At 34.7% G+C, this 22,985-nt stretch overlaps 2 protein-coding genes across 6 annotated transcripts in view; one reads left to right on the top strand and one right to left on the bottom strand.

The window, feature by feature from the left end:
• LOC106877594 (alpha-catulin) overlaps positions 1-3,654 on the top strand; it is a 329,504-nt gene extending 325,850 nt beyond the window's left edge. For 2 of the 3 annotated variants that reach the window (XM_052973445.1, XM_052973457.1), the window contains one exon: positions 1,152-3,654. In XM_052973445.1, coding sequence (XP_052829405.1) covers positions 1,152-1,379 — 228 coding nt within the window. In that variant the 3' untranslated portion in view covers positions 1,380-3,654. Of the gene's footprint in view, positions 1-196; positions 259-1,151 lie in introns of all 3 variants that reach the window. The other variant, XM_052973451.1, reaches the window with a different exon arrangement.
• LOC106877593 (cyclin-dependent kinase 14) overlaps positions 1,795-22,985 on the bottom strand; it is a 179,172-nt gene continuing 157,981 nt past the window's right edge. For all 3 annotated transcript variants that reach the window (XM_014926538.2, XM_052973464.1, XM_052973465.1), the window contains exons 10-18: positions 20,848-20,909; positions 19,831-19,892; positions 17,021-17,141; positions 16,530-16,623; positions 14,263-14,326; positions 13,425-13,522; positions 12,530-12,620; positions 10,261-10,407; positions 1,795-9,701 (exon numbers count right to left, since the gene is read on the bottom strand). In XM_014926538.2, the coding sequence (XP_014782024.1) occupies positions 10,289-10,407; positions 12,530-12,620; positions 13,425-13,522; positions 14,263-14,326; positions 16,530-16,623; positions 17,021-17,141; positions 19,831-19,892; positions 20,848-20,909 (711 nt within the window). In that variant the 3' untranslated portion in view covers positions 1,795-9,701; positions 10,261-10,288. The remainder of the gene's footprint in view (positions 9,702-10,260; positions 10,408-12,529; positions 12,621-13,424; positions 13,523-14,262; positions 14,327-16,529; positions 16,624-17,020; positions 17,142-19,830; positions 19,893-20,847; positions 20,910-22,985) is intronic.

The following is a 22,985-nucleotide window of genomic DNA, read 5'->3' as shown; positions in this document are numbered from 1 at the left end:
TTCTCTCTCTCTCTCTCTATATATATATATATCTATATATATATCTATATATCTATATATATATATATATATATATATCTTTATTACTCCAAAGTCACAATCTTCCATAATTGTTATACTAAAACAAAAGTGTGGAACCAGGATTAACTATGAATTGTTTGCTCTGAACCAGAATTTGGTGTTTTTTTGATTCCAGCTGAAATCCAAAAGACCTCTTAAAGATGGCCATCGCTGACTGCACAACTGATTTATGCAACAGCAAGTATTTTAGTCAACAACAGAAGTTTCTAATCCTAATTCACCAGCTAGATTTACTTCTCTCTAGAGCACATCACATTGTTTACTAGCTATTTGCAGTATTAAAAAAATCACTCTTGATCTTCATTTCAGCTTATTACTAACTTCATTCACCATCTGCTGATTGGCATGTCTTTCTCATGTCCATCTCTCACCTACAAACACATGGATTAACTTCCCAAGGAAAGCAATTTGAGAAAGATGTTTTTATTCACTTAGGAACAATGCAGCACCTATGACACTCTGTAAATTAATCACAAGGAACAGTACAGCACTCGTGACACTTAGTATATTAATTAATTAATTAATCACTAATCTCATTTTTCTTTTTCTGTCTAATATATTATCTGAGAGCACATATAAATGTATATGGCTTACCTTCATAACAAATCCCAATGATAGCACATTATTTGATTAATTATAATTAAAGCAATTGGCTCTGATTTCACTCAAACTTTCAAATACTAAATACTTAATTTTTTTTTTTTTTTTGTTCATTCTAAACATTCAATTTATTCTGCTTATTGACTCACTTAGAGTTATCTCTCAAAAGTCAAAGAAATTAAAAACTAATTAAAAGGATATAAATTGTTGTTTTATGAAAATATATGTGGCACATTATTTCACAGCATCACTGAATCAGAAAATATTTTTGAATAGTCATTGATCAAGATTTATCAACAGGAAAATGAAACAAAACTCAACCATTTTTTAAAAATATTTATTAAGCATGAGTGTCCAGTTACTGTTTAACCCAATTCTGTAGTTTCCATCATATGCTTTAATAGAATTATCGTTATAACACGACATGGCTAGAAGTCAATATATTTACCTTTTCCTTTTTTCTTTTCCAGTACAACATAGACTGCCGGTCAACGTCTGTCCAGTCTTACAAGTGGCGTGGAAGCTCCCAACGCCTTGATAATCAAGCAAATGGTGGCACTGATGCAGGAAGTGAGTCGGGTGGCAGCAGTACTACCACCACTGCGCCACCTTCTTTACAGAACTCCTACATAGAAGGTCTTTACCGCAGCTCATCGCTTAATAAGCCTTTATCTACCATTGGACTTCTGGACTCCTGAGACTGGCTTTGTGAGGATGGGCAATTTTCATTAAAACTACTGCAGTGTCAGCATCAACCAAAGTGTTTAAATAGAGAAGAGAGTATATCATCACTTAGGTGACAACAACAGAAACTGGTGAGAGATTGATCAATGAAAATAGACATTAAAGATTTACAAAACAACAAAAACAAACAAACAAACAAAAAAAAGAAATCTAGTAATTATTCTGTGATATTGAAATTTTAGTTTCCAGAAGTGCGTGTATTCCTTCTGTGTATGGCTTCTAAATTCTCAGCTTCCCAGTCATCTCTCGTGTCTCTTCTAATCCATTCACTCTTGTCAGTGATATGCTTCCTCTGACCAGAAAGATATACCAGTGTGAAATATTCAATAGGTCTGTCATTAGCTTTCCTCTCTCAATCAAAATGATTGATTCTTTTTTTTTCCTTCTTCCCCCGCCCATCCCTGCTTGTTTGTAATTATGTCTCTGTGATGTAGTGTTTTTACTAGTGTCTTCATATTGTCCCCCCTTGACAAGAAAACTCTTAAAAATTTCCTCAAATGGCACAAAAGATCTTACTTTTACCAACAGCAGCTCTGACAAAATAATTATTTTATTTTATTTTTTTTAATTGAAATTCTGATTTGGTACATTGACAAAAATATTTCTATTCCTTTACTGATGTAAGGGTTTGATGTTTGTGTTACAGTAAAAATTTAATCTATGCAGTACATATCAAAGGTTAGGATTTCCACAGCCAAGAGCAGCTAACACAGGACACAGCATGCACCAGAGATACATGTGTATGGGTGTAAAGTATACCTTTTTGTAATGTATGTACAGTAAACTTTTTTTCATTGACAAAGTATTAATCTCAATGTCTAATACAGGAGACATTTATTAATAGTCGTTACATTCAGATTCAGCTTTTAATGAGTTTTACAGGCAACATTTCAATTACATATTAGCAATTTTCCCTAGCTTCTGTATTATCGCTCCATCCAATACACACAGGTTATTTCCATCTTATATATACACACACATATATATATATATATATAATGTGAACAGATTGCAGAAGTCCCCTTCCTTCAATCAAACTCTACATCATCTGGTTCTCTTTTCTAGTTTATTAAACTTTATTTTCTAAATGTTAATTCAATTTTTTTCCTTGCTAATTATATTAAGTTATCGTTTTTGCTTTTCAAGTCATTTACGCATTATTTTGTCTTTATTATTCCAACTAACAACAAATTTATGAAAAATAAGAAAAAATACTGAATAGAAATATTTGGCAATTCCTTTTCTATGTTTAAATGATTCCAGTAATCACAAATATTTCTTCTTGGAGGTGGGGGCAGTGAACATCTTGAAAAATAAGATGGAATAATAATGAGAAAGAAAACTAATGGAGTGAGTGGGATTCTAATTAATTGTGGCATATGCTGAATATTAGAAATTCTTAGTACAACCTGGCATTGGATACAAGTTGTAACCATTTCACTTCATTTTAGCCTGGGAAAGACATAAATGTCACAGCTTCCTATTTATCCAATTGTAAAACTCTCAGGCTTCAAGTCTGTCATGTAAACAGCTCTATATGTATGTATATATATATATTATTACATGGACAACAGGGCTCCTTCATAAAACTGCTGCAAATCATTTGATGCAATCCAATCTGCATGTACATTTTCTAAAACTGTATTGCTATTTATATCAATGGCTTTTTCTGTGTGAATCTATTTTACTAGCACATTATTATCTCCTGATTAATACTGTATGTATGCATTATGGCACTTTGTCTTCTGCTAGCCCACCATCTCTATAAATGACAAATTCTGCCCACGGCACTCCTGTGATGATATTTGGATTATTTTTATTTGAAATATTATTATATCACACTTGAAAGAGAGAGAGAGAAATTTAATGTCAACCTGAGCAATCTTGTAAAGAAATCAACCTTAACACTTAAAGATAAGTTTAAAAAAAAAAAGTAATTATTTTTATCGATCCTTTTTAAGGAGTAGAAATTTTTTTTTTTTTTAAATATCCAGTCTGTCTTGCACAATTTGTTTTGGAATGCTGTCTCCTGCAATTCATTTTAGATATGAGTTGTAATACTTATTTGTGACTGTTTCAACATGAATACATGAGTCGCTGTCAACTTCCAATAAAATGCGTAATCTATTGTTTGTTATAGGGCAACAAACGTAGAACGATTTGCTGCTGTTAAACAGATAATTGTCAAAAAAAAAAGAAAAAAATCTTCAATAAAATTTTCTCAGCTAATGAATGTTGATATTTCATCGGAACATAATTTCTTTAACATCAGGTCACAGATGAAAGGTATGGATTTTTAATGTCTTGTTTTTGGTATGAAACAATAATATCTAAGTTTATATATTCCTTTTCAGAATGTATTGGGTCATCTCATAAATAATGCGTTTTTTTTTCATTTGCATAAACTAAAAGTCGGAGGGGAAGAAGATAAACTACCTGCATCAACTTGCTATGAAAGCAGGTATTATTTTTTATCTTGTCCTTATTTTTTTCCAAGCTATAATGGAAGTAACAAAGGAGCATATTTTGCTTTATGAGTTCAATAAAGGCAACAACATAATGGAAAGTGCGAGGAATATTAATGCAGTATATGGGGATCAGACAATAAGCATAAGCCGGTGTTAATGGTGGTTCCAGAAATTCTGAGCCGGAAAGTACAGCCTAGAAGATGAGCCTTGTCCTGGATGATCTGTAGAGCTTGACGAGGACGTCTTGCAAACCCTATTGGGACAAAATTCCCTTGTAACAACTGTTGAGGAACCAGCAGACAAGGTTGGATTTGGTCATTCAACCATTCATCAACACTTACATGCCATCAGAAAAGTTAGCAAATTGGGTCAATGGGTTCCTCACAAACTTTCCAAGTCTAATTGCACAGCCACATACAGCAAGGATGTCATTCCAAAGTCTGGAGCAGTTTGAATGGGAAATGATGTTACACCCACCATATTTGCTGGATATTGCCCCCCCATCTGATTATCATTTATTCCACAGTCTTCAAAATCATTTAGACAGAAAAAACATGAATTCTGTAGACAAGGTCAGAACAGTACTGGAGGAGTATTTTTCCTCACAGACAAGTGAATTTTGGAAGAAGGGCCTTGCAAGTCGATGAGATAGATGGAAGAGAATTGTAGGGAATGGAGAGCTTATTTTAAATTTAAAAAGAACTTTATTTTAATTTTGAAAAATGAGTATAAAAAAACCGTATTATTTATGGCATGACCCAATATATCTATATAAAACCCATGCCAGCATGGCAAATGGACATTAAAAGATGATATAACTGGCTGCTGCAAGGCCAAAATTTTCAGTAAAGAAAGTGTAATACAATAGCATGAAGCACATCACTGTTAGTGAATGTGATTCTAGCAGGACCCGTGTGCTAAGAAGATTCATTTTGTAGTTACATGAGTTCAACCCCACTGCGCAGTCTCTTTTGGCATAGCTCCACAGCAAAGTTTTGTATGTGAAGGTTGGTAGTCGCAAACTAAATGTAGTAGATTTTATCTAATACCTGGTTTAATACCTTCTGACTGTTGTCAATTGCCTTTAGTAGAGTCTGCTCAGTTGCAAGCCAAGTCTCCAGGTTGAGATGCCCCCTCCCCCCCCATTACCCTTAGCATACCAAAATCATTTAAAAAAAATAAAATTCACATCAGGGGATCCAAAGAGGCAGCCCAGGGCCAAGTTTTGTCGGATAGAATGCAGTGAATTAAATTTCTTTCTCTAAATTGCTGTTATTTTTATTGTTGATAAAAATACACAACAAATTCAATGTTGGGTGGGTTTGATCTCAAAAACAAGAGACAAAGCTCGTATATCTCGTGCTGTATTCTGTCTGGTCTCTTCAGTAGCTATTATAAAAGATATTTATAGGGTTTCTGGGACTGATTCTTTGTTATAAGAGATAGCCATGATAGGATAAGAATGACAACAATTTGAAACATTCCTCCTCCCAGAAAATTTCATGCTGTTACTTTTAATACATACAGAATATTGAGAAGATTAAGATATTTGCCCATTTTACTTAACGGTTTCGGATATTTTTTCATTGTAGAAAATTAATGGAGTGGCTGTGTGGTAAGTAGCTTGCTTACCAACCACATGGTTCCAGGTTCAGTTCCACTGCGTGGCACCTTGGGTAAGTGTCTTCTACTATAGCCTCGGGCCAACCAAAGCCTTGTGAGTGGATTTGGTAGACGGAAACTGAAAGAAGCCCGTTGTGTGTGTGTATATATATATATATACACCAACATCGCTTGACAACCGATGCTGGTGTGTTTACATCCCGTAACTTAGCAGTTTGGTAAAAGAGACCGATAGAATAAATACTAGGCTTACAAAGAATAAGTCCTGGGGTCGATTTGCTCGACTAAAGGCAGTGCTCCAGCCTGGCCGCAGTCAAATGACTGAAACAAGTAAAAGAGTATATGTAAGACATCCAACTACTTAAGTATTGGTAAAGGAACAACACCTACCAAGTATATGCTTTCAGTTTAATAGCAATGTAACCACCTACATAACCATAGTGACCGATTAATCTGTGCTGGATATGTGGGTAGGTTATCTAATTAAACTTGAATAATCTATCATGCGTGACCTAAATATTTCCTTTTCTATGACCAAACTTGAAGAAAATGTTAGTTTTCTTTCATGCAAAGACATGCAACAAAGGAAACTAGCATTAGGCATGGGTGTGTGGTAAAGAAACTTGCTTAACAACCCTCTGGTTTTCGATTCAGTTCCACTGAGTGGATTTGGTGCAAATCTGTTGAATGTGAAGATTTTGTCTGTCCCTATCGCCACTAGTTTTGGTTTGCTTATATCCCCATAATATAGGGGTTCAGCGAAAGATGCTGATAGAGTAAGTATCTGACTTAAAAAATAAGTATTGGGGTCGGCCTTAGTAGGGCTGCTATTCAATGACTGAAACCAGTGAATGATAACCTCTAGTTACTTTGAAAACTTAACATGAAAAAAAAAACAAAAAAAACAAAGGATATTGTAAAATAATCATAAGGCCTGAAATTTTGTGTAGAGGGTATTAGCTGATAACAGTGATCCCTAGAAGGATAAAAGGCAGAATTGACCTCAGTAGGATTTGAACTCAGAATGTAAAGAGCCATAACTAACTTACTATAAAGCACTTTGTCAATTCTGCTAATCCATCCTCCTAACATGTAAGAATTCTCTCAAATGTTGGCAAAAGACCAGCAATTTTAGGTTGCAGGGAGTTCATTGCACCAAGTACTTTTCTGGTGCTTATTTTTATTGACCCTGGAAGGCAGAGCTGACTCAACAAATTCCATCCATGAATAAGTGGATATTAAATTGATGTAAATTATGTAAACATACCACAAGATATAGCCCAACTAATATAATATACAGTTCCATTACAACTACAATAGTGATTGGAAGAACTTATCTAGTACAGCTATATATTCCTCATTAATTATTACATTATATAACAAAATAATACACCACTTATTTTTACTGTCATCAGATTTGATGTGCACTTTGTTAATTGCAGTTTTAATTAATCTATATATAACACACTGAAATACACGACATACTTTGACCTCTGTTTCACTAAATCCATCCATTCCGTACTAATTTCCATAATCTTTGACCACTAACCAATCCTCTGGATCAAGTTTGTCCAACAAGTCATCAAAGTAGGGAAAACTGGACACAAATGTCTACAGTGACACAAGATCAGTAAACAAACTAAAATGGCTTTTTTTTTTTTTTAAACAATCTTTACAGAAAGTATTTATTCCAAGTTCTTACAGAATAAAAAAAAAATGCAGGAATGTACAATTTGCATTATTTTAACAGTCAGCGTGCATGACGATGCACATTTTGTGAGTATGATGAATTGGAAACCAAATGATGATAGGAAATTTTATATATTTATGGAGTGAAGCAATGCCACAGACTTCAAGTAAGTGGACCAAATAAAATAGATTTAGAAATATCTTCATGATGAACAGATCTCTGCAAAAAAGAAAAATATCAATGGCAGAATGATGGGATGTTCATAAAAAAAAAAAAGAAGTGGGGAGGGGGCAATTTATAGCCATGAGAGTTGGGAGATGATCCATTGAATACTTTCTATGTTTATTTTTTTGTTTGTTTTATATTTTTTTTTCCATAAATATCATGCTAAAGCAATCAGCATAAGTATGCTTAAACAATTTGAGCAAACCTTTTGATTATCATAATATTAGTTTCCAAACGAGCTATTATCAGAAAAGTATATTGGGGTCTCACTCACTCTGGGATTATGGTGAGTACTGAGGCATAAGGATGGGCTGGTGCCATCTTTTAAAGCTTTGTGAATAAAGAAAAAGGAATCAGGATTTGGTATGTTTTGGGAACGGGTATTTCTACTGGAAATGACTTGGGTTTTTAATAAAGGTAGGGGGTCAGACAGAGGAAATTCTAAAGGATTAGTAGCTCTAAATTGCTATAAGCATCAACTGCCAACCAGATTAAAATTATCAAGGAATAAGGTTAATTTGAAAGCAAAACTTGAGAAAACATGAATTTTTACGGCAGTGTGAGAAATTTTTCATTAGATCTTTTAGTTTTTCTTTAAGATTTTCAGTAAAAGTAAATTATTATTGCTTTTCTTGTCTAGTCTAAATATTTCAAAATAATTAGACCCATTGTATCATTCTAGTTTGGAATATAAATTTTTCTTTCTGCAACTAAACAGCCTAACACAAGAGACACATTTACTAATTGTGTGTAGTTTCTTGATGTTTGACAAGATTTTCAGGAATTATTTTTAGACCCCCAAAACCAGGAAGTTATTAGCTGGTTAAAGAAGATTCATTACTTAGTGCTGTTTGTTTCTTCTAGCACTGATATTTGATCACAGAAATCCTTTATGACATCAGCACTCAAGCTTTCATAGAATCGAAATTGGTGATCCCTTTAAGATAGCAAGTTTGGTCATTCATTGTTCTGAAAAAATATTTTTCTCACAGATTCGATTTATAAGAAAAGATTGTAATAAAATCTTCATAACTTCATAATGTCAGCACCGTGTATTGCGTGCAAGAACAAAATGTTTTATTTTGTATAAATGTAAAGAATTATCTCTTTCACAGCTTTTCAATATTTTTTAAACAAATATTCTTTTTCGTTAAAAAAAACACTTTTGAGTATTTATTTATAGAGCAGATGAACCAGTTCTACTTGATAAGTTTTGTTTCTTTGTAAACCTTCGTGTAACAAACTAATTTATCAAAGTTTATAAAATGTCACAAAGTGTAATTTACTCATTCATCTATCCAAAACTTGGAAAATAACACAGCCAAATGGCTTTTATTAACTGCTAAATAGGGAGTAGGATTTTTTTTCTCATTTTTTATAAAAAAAAAAAAGCATTCATGAATTAGCAGTCATAACTATAATTGTTTAATATAACAATCTAATGGGTTTAGACAGAGAAGAGCACAAACAGCACTGGCTTTCTTTAACAATCAGCCAGTCATAATCAATTCAGAGGAATTAGCAATTGGATTGTCATAATATGGGGGAAGTAGACATTTTAAAGAAAATACCTGGAGGAGTGGAAGGTTACACGAAGAATTTAGTCCCAACTCAATGCTTCACATGATTAAGGGTTTAGTTTTATACTTAGGAGTTCAGTATCGAAAATAAAATTTCCTTTTTCACCATTTTTCTGGACTTTATGAAATACAGGCCCAATGTAGGCATAGTTTTTTTTTTCTTCTCTCTCTTTCTCCATATGTTGAGCCAGTTTTAAATATATTGCAATAGGAAAAAAAGTCTTGTCTGTGTCTTGGAAAAGTTCTTTCAATCACTATTATAGTAGTAATGTTGGATGTGGGGGGAGATTTGCAGGCACAAAATTGAGGCTCTAAGCAATGGACTAGTTTCAGATATAAATCAAGTTTGTTTTGGTTGTTATTTTTTAAATTCAAGATGGTATTCCTCTTTGGTGTACGCCAGCTTGTTTAGTCTTTCAACAACACAAACTAACATTTTCTTTCTAATTGACCATTTCAATAGAATCTGTTGAGAATGGACAGCAAATATTGTGGTGCATATTAACAGGGATATGCAGCAGATGACCTTGAAACTTAGCTTGATCATTATGGATGATTAATATGGAATAATGAGACCAAAGGAACAAATGAAATCTGTTGAGAGGATCATTAGTGACCATCACTACTGCTAGTGGTCTCTAATGTTGAACAATCCAAATGAGTTGCCATCTTGAGTAGAAACTTTCATATCTGTAATATTCAAAAAGTCAAACAGTTTAGTTAACAATGATAACTATTTAATGTTTAAAATCAATTTTTAAATATAAATTCGAACCCTTTCAGTTTAATTTGAAAATAACTTTGCTGTTGCTAAGCTGCTGTTTGGAACAAATTAAGAAATTTTGGAGGATTTCAATCTTGATACAAGGAGGTTACATGATAGAGTCGGGGACACTCAGTTTAGTATTGAAAGAGTTAAACATATTAGCATAAAAGCTGTTGGTCATAATTCAATTTAAGAACTTTGTCTCAAGTTATGTTCCACATAGAGTTCTCTCCCTAAATCCTACCAAATTCTTGATTATTTTTAAAAGTGAATTTTATTCAAAATACTATCACGAAAGCTTTAAAAATATACACTCCAGTATAACCAAAAGATTTTTCTTTTTACTGATTATTGATGTGCTGTAAAGGGTTTAAAAAATTTTTTTTATATTTTTACATTTCCTCCTAGAGAACTGCTATCTCTTTAATCAAATATAATTATAATGAGGGTGGAGAGTAATTTAAGTTAGTTGCTGAAACTTACCTATAGTCTCTATGAACCAATCCCATTCTCATGCCTTTAATGTGGTTCGTATGCCACTGCGACAAGTGGGCTTTTTTTGAGCAGCATTGACTGGTTCATTCATTTCGGGCAGAAGTTTCAAACCAGGAATGTCAAATATGGAAGCCACTGTGGAAATAAAACAAGTGTGAAATACTACTGCAACTTTTAACTAATAATGGTTTCAAACATAGACACAAAGCAATTTTGAGGGAGGAATCAATCAATCATATATACCTTATTACTTTATTTTAATTGACTTATGAAGGATGAGAGGCAAAATTAACTTTGGAAAGCTTTGAAGTCAAACACATAAAATGCTTTTCAGTGTTTGCTCTTTTACTTGTTTCAGTCATTTGACTGTGGCCATGCTGGAGCACCGCCTTTAGTCGAGCAAATCGACCCCAGGACTTATTCTATGGGCCTCTTTTGCCAAACTGCTAAGTTGCGGGAACCTAAACACACCAACATCGGTTGTCAAGCGATGTTGGGGGGACAAACACAAACATACACACACACATATATATACGATGGGCTTCTTTCAGTTTCCGTCTACCAAATCCACTCACAAAGCTTTGGTCGTCCCAAGGCTATGGTACAAGACACTTGCCCCGCAGTGGGACTGAACCTGGATCCATGTGGTTCGTAAGCAAGCTACTTACCACACAGCCACTCCTACACCTGTTTGTTCATTTTTAACATTAATTTTTCCATACTTTCATGTGTTGGATGCTCCAACACAAAATCCTGCCATTTGTTGCATTCCTTTGTCACTTCCTGCAATCAGCCTTCATCACTTCTACCTATGTTTTCCTTGGTCTTCTTATTTCTTTACTGCCCACAAGGGACTAAACATAGAGGGGACAAACAAGGGATTAAGTCGATTACATCGACCCCAGTGCGTAACTGGTACTTAATTTATTGACCCCAAAAGGATGAAAGGCAAAGTTGACCTCGGCGGAATTTGAACTCACATTGGACAGATGAAATCCCGCTAAGCATTTCGTCCACCATGCTAACATTTCTGCCAGCTTGCCGGCGCCTTTTCTCTTTTACTTGTTTCAGTCATTTCACTGCGGCCATGCTGGAGCACCGCCTTTAGTCGAGCAAATTGATCCCAGGACATATTCTTTCTTAGCCTAGTACTTATTCTATCAGTCTCTTTTGCTGAACCGCTAGCGTTATGGGGATGTAAACACACCAGCATCGGTTGTCAAGTGATGTTGGGGGGACAAACAGACACACAAACGTACACATACATATATATATACGACGGGCTTCTTTCAGTTTCCGTCTACCAAATTCACTCACAAGGATTTGGTTTGCCCAAGATGCCACGCAGTGGGAATGAACCCGGAACCATGTGGTTGGTAAGCAAGCTACTTACCACACAGCCATTCCTGCGCCTATAATATTAATTATAAGAATAATAGTTTCAAATTTTGGCACAAAGCCAGCAATTTTAGGGGGAGGGAGTAAGTCAATTACATTGACCCCAGTTTTCAACTAGTACTCTCTTTTATCAGTCCCATAGAGATGAAAGGCAAACATAATGAGCCAGAAGAAATGCCAATAAATAGTTTGTCCAATGCCTTAACAGTTCTGCCAATTTGTTGCCTTAGTAATAATAATTGCTTCAAATTTTAGTGCAAAACCAACAATTTTGAGGTGGGGGAAGTTGATTTCAATGACCCCAGTACTAGACTGGTACTTTATCTTTATTGAGCTGGAAAGGAGGAAACACAAAGTTTACCTTGGCAGTATTATTTGTACATTAAAATTGTTAAGAACTGAAAGAAATGCCGCTAAGCATTTTGTTTGACACATTGGCTAATTCTGCCAGCTCAACTGACAATAATAATATTAGTTTCAAATTTTGGCCCATGGCCAGCAGGGGTTCTGGAATGGGGGTAAATCAATTACATTGATCCCAGCATACAACTGGTACTTATCTCATTGACACAAAAAGAATGAAAGTCAACCTTAGCGGAATTGGAACTCAATATTAATAATAATAATATTAATTTCAAATTTTGGCATAAAACTAGCGATTTTGGGAAGGGGTTAAATTGATCCCATCGACCCCAGTACTCCTTATTTTATCGACTCCAAGAGGATGAACGGCAAAGTTAACCATGGCAGAAATGCCACTAAACATTTTACCCAGCATGCTAATGGTTCTGCCAGCTTGCAGCCTTAGCATAATATTATCATCCTTCCAATGATTTCAACAAAAGAGATAATACTTTACCATCTGGTAATTGATGAATCTTTGGTGGGAGATCCCAAAAATATTCGTGTTTCATTGCGTTGGAGGCGCTTATTCGTTTGGAAGGTTCCATCTGGAAAAGAAATAAACTGGTGAAAATATTTCAATATAGTCTAAGTTATTGTTAATACAACAAAATAAACTACTGCTTCTAAAACTTATCCTATGTTTTTAATAGCTTCAGTTACTTTTGGGTGGTGGCCATACTGGGGCACCACCTTCAAGAGTTTCAGTCAATCATGTCAACCCGGTACTTAATTTCAGTTTGATACTTCGACACCTATTCATCAAATTACTAGGTTATGTTTTATATATGTATATATATATATATATAAATATATATACACACACATATATATATATAAAGGGGCACAACTCTCCACATTTAGACAGACAGGTTGCTGCAGGGATTTCATTGATACATTCCACTAAGTATGTGAGTGAGACATGGTCTTCTAACCTGTCTAGGTGAGCAGCAATTCTAAATAAGAACCACCTCCAACCTAGGTCCACATAGAAAATGGGCATAAAAGAAATGATCTTATTACCTACACCTTTGTTAAGGCTGAGGTATTGTTTTCAGTTGTGTTTGTTTGTTTATCCGTGGACAAGATATCTCAAGAACCGCTGGATGGATTCGGATGAAACTTTCAGGGATGTTTGACCTCATGACTGGCATTGGTCAACCAGCAGGTATAGTAGAAGACCAAGGTGCTGTGCAATGGGGATCAAATTTATAACCATGTGACAGCAAAGCAGACTGCATAATCTCAAAGGATTATAAAGTTTGCTCTGCTATTTTATTTGGGATAACATCATTAGATTTTGAAATATGTTTCAAACATTAAAATATAAAATAAAAAAATAATGATTTTACTTGTAGAAGGCTTGTTGACAATTCAGCTGCATTTGGTATACAACCAAGTTTGGAGATACAAGGAATAAGTGGCTGGGGGCTGTACATATTGAATTTAGCTGTTGAAGACAAAAAGAAAATGAAGTCAAAAATTTAAGAAGGAAACTATATCAAACAAAATGAATATATGATTTATAAAGTAACAACAGGCATAACATATACGAAGGTGAAAAAATACAAGAGAAGAAATGAGAATAGTATAGATTGGATGTCTGTTTTATATGATACAGGTGAACATAGGAGGGCTAAAAGATCCTTACACAGATTTAGAACCATGTTGAATATTGTATTGGGAAGAGAAGGATAAAGGCAAATAGCTATTGTCAGATGGAAAATGTTTAGGGAATTAAATATATAAATGCTTTCAAGTCCTAATTGGGTAGTAAGATGGCACACATCAACTATTGTTTAACAGTAATAGAGACAGAGCAAAACTATCATCAGAATGAACTATAAACAATATGGAAAATATTGCATTCTTCATTTTTCTAATTTATGAGATGAAAAATATTAACAAGTTATTAATGCTTTAGCATTTAAACCGGTCATATCCAGCCAATATATTCTACTTGTTTTATGTTCAAACTGGCCTGATCAAGCCTCTCACACCAACCCTACAACGTCATTCTAAAAATAAATTCTCACATCATCAAAATATTGAAGTCTCAAGATAAGTTCATAATGTGAATAAATAAGCATTACATTTGAGAGAGTAATATGAACACTAAAGGGTTAAAAAGTAGTCATCAACAAAATCAAAAGTAACATCCAAAATTTTGGTAATTAATAATCAACATACTTATATCATAATTAGGTAAACTCGTTACTGATTCCCAGGATTCCTCATTTGGGGTACCTAAGAGCTGAAATTAAAAGAAATGAAATTTCCTATATTCCCTAAAAACACATAAGATGTGAAATTAGAATTAGATAAATGTGTTATAGTTTATAAAGACACACAAAATTCATGCTGATAATACAAAGCAATGAAACAAACAAAAACACTAAAGAACAAGCTGTACCCAGAGTAGCAGACTGTGACTCAGTTGTTGTAAACCTCAAACACCAAATAATTGTTGTTCTTGCTCTGACAGACAACACTAATCCATTAATGCGAATTGTCACTATTATTATTAATAGTGATAGTGTATTAAGGCAGTAAGCTGGCAAAAGTGTCAGCACACCAGGCAAAAATGCCTGGCGACATTTCATCTGTCTTTACATTCCGAGTTCAAATTCTGCCAAGGTCATCCTTTTGGGGTCAATAGAATAAGTACCACTTGAGTACTGGAGTTTGATCTAATCAACTTCTTCACCCTCCTGAAATTGCTAGCCTTGTGCCAAAATTTGAAACCATTATTATTATTAATAATAATTTCCCAATGAAACTTCCACAAACAGTAAAAGTGACCATTGTCTGTTATTTATCTCTTCATGCTGATGCAATGCATAACTTCATGGTCATTCAACCTGTGAAAGACAGCAACCTATCAACGTTTTAAGTATCCCCATTAATATGATTAGAGGGATACACTGTTGACCCTGACCTACAAATAGGTATTCTTTTATGTTTCAGTCATTTGACTGCGGCCATGCTGGAGCACCACCTTTACTTGAACAAATCGACCCGAGAACTTATTTTTTGTAAGCCTAATACTTATTTTATCTGACTCTTTTGCTGAACCGCTAAGTTACAGGGACGTACAGACGCCACCATCGGTTGTCAAGCGATGGTGGGGGACAAACACATATATATGTACAACGGGCTTCTTTCAGTTTCCGTCTACCAAATCCACTCACAAGGCTTTGGTTGATCTGAAGCTATAGTAGAAGACACTTGCCCAAGGTGCCACGCAGTGGGACTGAACCGGGAACTATGTGACTGGTAAGCAAGCTACTTACCACACAGCCACTCATGCATGGTTGGTATGCCGTTGATCATAAGTTTACTCTACCAGGACTGAGTTTTGGCTATAGTTAATTTATGATAAAAACCTATTCTTGTACAGAATCAAAACATTTGCTCTGTGGTGTGTTTAGGAGTTATGCTTTTTAAAGTGAGATTGAAATGAAGAGAAAATGAGTCAAATTGGTTTCTTAGTTTTATTAATTACAGTAGAGTTGTCTACCATGGATTAGTTCCCCTATTATAGTATCTTACCAGTTCGGGTGGAGATTGGAAAAAAAGTTTTGGTATAACTGAGGCCAGTTACTCTGTTTCCATTGGTGTATGAGTGGCTGGGATCACATTTCCCATGAATACGATTACAGATTATTGCAGGGTTACTCATTTACAGTTGAGTGAACAGCAACAACATGAAATGAAGTGTTTTGCTCAAGAACACAATGCACCACTCAGTCTGGGAATTGAAACCGCAATCTTGTGATCCTGAGTGCAACACACTAACCACTAGACTACATGCCCTCACACTTAGAGGATTTGGGAGGTCAGAATTTCAAATAAAGTTTTACGAATTTATTTCGACCAAATAGTTGAAATTTTAGAACAATGAACTTAAACTAGAATTCATGTAGTCAATCAGTGATCTGGTTTAGTCGTTAGGATATAAGGACAGAATTTCCTGCAGTATTTGTTTCAGCTCTCTGCCACTCTGAAATCAAATGTCACCCATATCAACTTAGTGTTAAGTCTTCTCTCTCAGTCTGGAAGAGATCAGCTTTGTTCAAACCTGGAAAGCAGGAGTGCCACCAGATTTGTTTTGATGGTACCCTACAACTCCAACATGATTTAAGGGCCTACCACACCACACCACTGTTTGATATTTGAAGCAAAGAGTTGTTTCTGAATTTGACATATGTCAGCTAACTTTCAGAAAAGAAGTACTGTTCAATACTTGATTGGTATTTTACTTTATGTAATCCACAAGTTATCGGCATCATCATTTAACATCTGTTGTCCATGCTGGCAGGGGTAAGAAAAACAGGGTTTCACACATATTTTGAACTCAATATATAAACTGAATGCTACAAAGTACTTAAATGGGCCTGATGTTTACTGCTGCTTCCTATATGAACAAAGAAAACCGATGCAATGCAATGTCTTACTCTAAAGATCTTATCCAATTGGTCGTATGTATCTTTCATCCCTGGAAATGTGGCAACACCAGATATCATCTCTGTAAATATACAACCGACTCCCCTGAAAAGACAGAAGTATTCAATCTCAGTGATCTTGAAGCAGAGAATGCTGTGGTTCCAAATTCGTTTATTTTGATAAAATGGAAAAAAAAAAAGCAAGTAACAAAAAGTTAAACAAGTTACATGTTTCTGACATTCAAGCTCCATAGTGTTTACCATTTCATGTTCCAATCACTCTCATTATTGATGAGCAACATAAATTAATAAATGTAATGGAAAGCATCTAATATCATTATTATTAGCTAATCCACATATGGTTGCTTAAATTGAGTTAAGATATAGATTAAATGTGATATGTGCAATAACAACATTGCAGTTAACCAAAGAAATGATGGTAAAATAAAGTGATATTTTCTAATATATGCTATGGTTATTGATGGCTTTAACCTTATACTTACCACATGTCCAAGGATGTGGAATATTCTGTTGATCCAAGCAGTACATCCGGCGGCCGATACCAAAGAGTGACAACCTCATGGGAATATGTTCGACTAGGAACAGACTTGGCCCGGGCTAAACCTAAGAGTAAGACAAAACAAAAGAACCAATATATTTTCTTTCTTTGTACTGTTCTATACTCCAAGGGAGTTTTTTAAAAAGTCACAGGCATAAACTGAAAGAATGTGATGAAAATAATGTGTTAAGTTGATAAAGATCTGAAACTAAATATAATAGGAACAAGAGCATCTCAACGATTAGCCAGAAATAATTTTTTAAATGAGAATATTTGAAATAAACTAGACTGCTCTCACAAACAACAATACTAAAAATAAACCCAACTGCTCTCAAAAACTAAGTTAAAAAATCGGAAAAATAATCCAGAATCCTTGTCTGGTATCTGATCAATCCCAACGGTAGTCATGGAATGTGAAGGTAACTGTAGAAAATTTGGTAACAATAATAGTTTATCCTTATCTAATACAAGCCAAAGTTAACAAATTCACCATTCAAAATAGTATCAAAGGCGGAGGTAATAGTAGTAAGTTGTACTCAGGAATTTTTAAATGAATAGCATGAGACCTTTTGGTTTTCTCTTCTCTTAAATTCCGGCCTTCCTTTAGTACTCCTGTTGTTTTAGATCGATGTATAGATTATGTATGTATAATATGTAATATATATATTATAAAAATATGTTAGCATTATTTAATTAAGTTTGATTTCTTTATCCATCAGTTTCTACTAAGATAGAGACGCGAGTAAAATTAATAATAGAGAAACCAAAATAAAACTTTGGAAACAGCCTAAAGGGAGATAATTGAGAAAGACTTGAAAGTCAACACAAGATCGTAATCATGTAAAGTAAACATAACAAATAACCCAGAATCCTTGTCCGGAACTGGATCGATCCCAACAAACAAACAAACAAACACGACTGAAAACAATACCTCAGCCTTAACAAAGGTGTAGGTAATAAGATCATTTCTTTTATGCCCATTTTCTATGTGGACCTAGGTTGGAGGTGGTTCTTATTCAGAATTACTGCTCACCTAGACAGGTTAGAAGACCACGTCTCACTCACATACTTAGATATAGTCTTTATGGTTAAACGCCCATCCTAACACCAACAACTTTACATAGTGTATGGGGTGAGTTTTATCATGGTGTCAACACTAGAGACATTGTCAGGACCTTAGCAACACTAAATGATCCTCTCAACTTCCAGCATTGTCTCTGTTCAATCTACCAATCATAAATTCTGTTTTTCAGTTTATTGGTATTTGTTATGTAATAACTTAATGTGAGCCAACCTCTTGACTAGAACCAGGGTCAAATTGAAAATAACTTGGGTCAAATTCTAATAAGAAATTTACAAATTCAGAAATGCCATTAACTTGAAAAGCAACAGTTAGTGTTAACATATTTAAAGCAGGGTCCATAAAAAAAAAAAAAAAATTACAGAGAGGGAGAAAATAGTATTAGTCAATGATTGATATCATTTTTATATTCTCAGCAAATACAAGATACAATTCCTTGGAGCCGGTTCCTCTTGTACCTCCATCACTTGGGTACCATAATTCACTCATCTTCTCACTTCTAGTCACCCTTGTTCCATTCACCTCTAACCCTCACCCTGCACTAACCACAATCCCAGTCCTTCCTCCCCAGAACACTGACCCACTGGAATCTTTTCCCTGCTCATGTCTTTCCTTTAAACAGTGACTTGCAATAATCTAAATGAAACATCAAGCTCACCTGTCTCATGGGGTCTACCCCTTCCTCACTTTCAGCAAATGCAAAAAACAAAACAAAAAACAAACATATTTAAGTTTCAAAATGATTTCCTCACCCAAAGACTCTCACCAAACATACCAAAGTACAATGATGAAAGAAACACTAAGTACAAGAGTGTACATTGTTTGAGGTAGGAAAAGAGATTTGTTTGGAAATAAAAATTATTTTGGTCAAGTCTCTTAATTAGCACCCAAGCCATATTGTAACGTTTAAACAAGATGGGCTGAAATTTAATACAAATAAAGAAATTATAGTTCAGTTCTCTCATTTGTCAAAATGTCTCATATGTATTGTCTCCCCATGATAATATATTATTTTTAAACACAGTCCATCCATAATAGATGTTATCTCTGGAAGACTACCACAGCAAATCTGCTTTTCAACAATGTATTTAAGAAGGGTATTTAAGATGGCTATTTTAATTTGATACTGCTTCTGTCACATATATCTTTCACTTGTCTCAGTCATTGAACTGTGACCATGCTGGGGCACCATCTTGAAGATTTTTTAGTCAAACAAATCAACCCTAGTACTTTTTTTTTTTTCAAGCCGCGTACTAATTCTATTGGTCTCGTTTGATGAACTGCTAAGATACAACGACATAAACAATCCAACACCAGTTACCAAGCAGTAGGGTAGAACACACACACACACACAGATAATGGACTTTTATTCAGTTGGGTGGCTATTTGCAATACCAGTGTATGTTTTGCACTGCTTTCCTATATAGTATATGAAACAAATCTCATCTAATCGTGTTGTTAGTTGTGGTTGACAGTTGAATAACAACAAGGAATGGACAAAGAAGAAAATAATGGAAATATGAGGTCAGTCGAAGACTGGGAAAGATGGAGGAAGGAAGCTGCAGCATAATTATGTAACATTTAGCAATAACTGACATCAGTATAACATTTACCTCAAAATCATACAACTAAATAGATAGAATATCAAAATTATTTTCAACTCGAATACTTACCAAAATCTGCAAGCTTAAGTTCCCCTTCATCACTAATCAAGAGATTCTGAGGCTTTAAGTCTCTAAAATTAAAACAAGTGGGAATTATTAATGAAGAAGCTTTTGGTTTACAATTGATTAGTCAAACACTAAATGTAAGTCTTCAAAGTTACTGATACAATTCAATTTATCCATAATGCAAGGCAACTCAGAAGTTCTTTTAGTCAGGACATATTTCATCTCAGTTATGTTCGTATGAATAAACGAGTGTATCTGAAGCACGTTTACTTCATGACACCACCATAATCGTTCGTGCATTTCTACTGCATCTTAGGTTTTTTTTCCTGTTTTTCGGAAAATACTTCCTCTCATCCCCACCCCTATTTTCTCGCAATTTTTTTTTTTGCCAAAAACCCAGCTTTTTTGGATACGGAGATGGAAATTTGCCAAAAATCGGAATTTTGAAATTTTTTGGCCCCTTTATTCCTCCCCCCTCCAATTTCTTCATTTTTCACTTTTTCCCCTAACCCTAAAACCCTAAAGCTAAAACCAGTACAAACGCACAAACAATGTCATAAATAACAGTGTCAAACGAAATATACACTGCCGATAGTTGTTGACAAACAACAGCAGTAATTTTATTCACCTGAATACACGTCATTGATTGGATGAAATTACCAAAATACAACAACTTTAACACGAAATAACTTCGTAAATAGAAATTTTTCTCAACAACGCTAAGAATAAAAGATGTTTTATATGACACATTCTACCAGCGTCCAAAGTTTGAAAGTGTTTAGTTACAAAAACTTAATTTCTTGATCTGCCGATGAAAGTGAAAAGATCTCCAACCATTCTGAGAGTTTAGCGGGTGCTTTTTACGTATCACTGGAATGGGAGCCCCTCAGGCAGCACTAGCATTGGCCACACTCAAATGGTGCTTTTTACGTGCCATGTAAAAAGCACACTAACACTGTGTGTGTGTGTGTGTGTGTGTGTGTGTGTGTGTGTAAGGCTAACAAAAATGTATCACCATACCTGTGTAAAATCTGCCTCTTGTGACAATATGCCAATCCTCTTAACAACTGGAATGCAAATAACTGAAAAAATAATTATTTACATTGAAATACAATCTTAAGATATAAAAAAAAATAATAATGTATGTAAGCTTGCTGCAAAAGAAAATGAATCTTAATTACCTGTGTCTCTATAAACGCTGTGACAGCTAATTTATACTGTTACCATAACAAAAATTCTGTTTTTCTCTACGTGTTATCTATACCTCCACCTAACAAACATACCTCATGATATACAGTTTTTTCTTTTGGAATTTCACCACCACACATTACACATGGTGCTTCCACACGCTTAATCAACCTGCTAAAAAACACTGATCAAATGTCCCTCAAATCACACTGCCTTAAAAAAGGAAAAGACACAGATATTGATATGCCAAAGAAAAAAAAAAAGAGAGATGGTCAAGGCTGGAATATCTTTAACATGTCTGTCTAAACAAGGTTCACCTGGCTCTAAACAACAGCAACAATATACTAGCCAATGAAGGAGTCATTACATGTTTGATCAACATGCTAGAAATAGCAGCAAAATTCCTCTCATCTCATCTTATCAAGAAGTGAAGGACACATTGGATAATATTGTCCTGGATACTGTCCAACAATAAGCATGACATAAAAATGGTCATAGCTAGACACCATAGTCATAGATCTGAGTGATCAAAACAACATACAAAGAAATAAAACACTGCTCTGAAAATCTGCTAAACACAAACCTAGAGTTCTCTAAGTGAAATCTGTTTCACTCGCCAGATGTTTTCAGTTAGAGAAGAAGTGGAAGAGCTTTAAAATCAACGCATTATACAGAGCTCTTCTAAACCTCAAGAACTGTGGAAATAATGTACAGGGTATGTTTGGTGTAGTGGGATCACAGACAAGGTGGAGGAAGATTATGTATGCTGCAGGTCCATTGCAATAATTATATTAACAGCATCGATTACATAAATTCTTTCAAGTACTCAGAAGGCTCTTTAGAAGAAGCTGATATTTCTGTTACCTAAGGGACTTAATTAGCAACGGAAGAGGGTGTTCTGAAAGCATAGCAACCAGAGTAAGATGGATGAAAAATGTTTTGGAAACTATCACTTCTATTGACAATAAAGGAACTGTTTTCCAAAATGCAGAGCACATTATATAGTATGGTATGGTGTGGTGTGTGTTGTGCAGTGTTGCACAGGAGCTAAATATGGGCATTGAATGTGTGAAGGTAGGAAAGAAATTAAGCAAGTCTGTTCCAGCAGATATATGATGTTAATGTGTATGAATAACACGGCCAGGTGAGCTGAGAGAAAAACAAGGTATAAAAGGAGCCAGGTGTATACAGGAGAGAAGATTGCATAGATATAGAACAGGTCATATATGTGGGGATGACAGATGGGTAAAGAAGTGCCAAACAATCCAAATGGGAAGAGGAAAACCAAGAAAGATATGGTAAAAGATGGTGAAAGCTGATCTATGACAAGTAATGAGATACTAGGCTGGTGAAGATGTTGCCAATCCATGCAGGGATAGAATGAAACAGACATGATGATATGTCATTAAAGGAGTCATTGATCAGATATCTATATGCTGGTGTATTCAATTAGGATTAACTAATAGCTCAATTTGTAGAGGTTAGCATTGCAACATATGGATTTCTATTGGACACCTGTTAATTTTGTCTAAAGATCACCTTGGAGAATCAAATTTAGTCATTCCAGCATGATTACTGGAGGATTTTAACTATTAACTATAAAACAAATAGTACTCTTAGATCAAAAGAAGAAACACAATAAATGATATATAAGGAAATAAATACATTTAAACTGCTATAAAAAAAATATTTGTTTCCTGTATTTTACATTATTTCTGAATTGTTGAGCATCTTTAGAGACTTGGTGGCATACATTCATTATCAAGTTAATATCCATTTTTCCTTCTTGCAGGGAAGGACAGAGTTTATGAGATAGATTATCTTATGGCTGGATGCCCATCCTATTACTAATCCTTATCTGTTTCCAAGCAAGGTAACTTTTACCCATGGCTCCACGTTTTCACAGAATATCAAAAATGACCAACAGTGTTTGTATGACAGTGACACTTATTTACGACTATCGCAAAAAG

Source organism: Octopus bimaculoides, chromosome 1, assembly GCF_001194135.2.
Source record: "Octopus bimaculoides isolate UCB-OBI-ISO-001 chromosome 1, ASM119413v2, whole genome shotgun sequence".
Taxonomy (NCBI): Eukaryota; Metazoa; Mollusca; class Cephalopoda; order Octopoda; family Octopodidae; genus Octopus; species Octopus bimaculoides.
The sequence above is the reverse complement of the archived record's forward strand: the minus strand, read 5'-3'. Positions and strand labels throughout refer to the sequence as shown.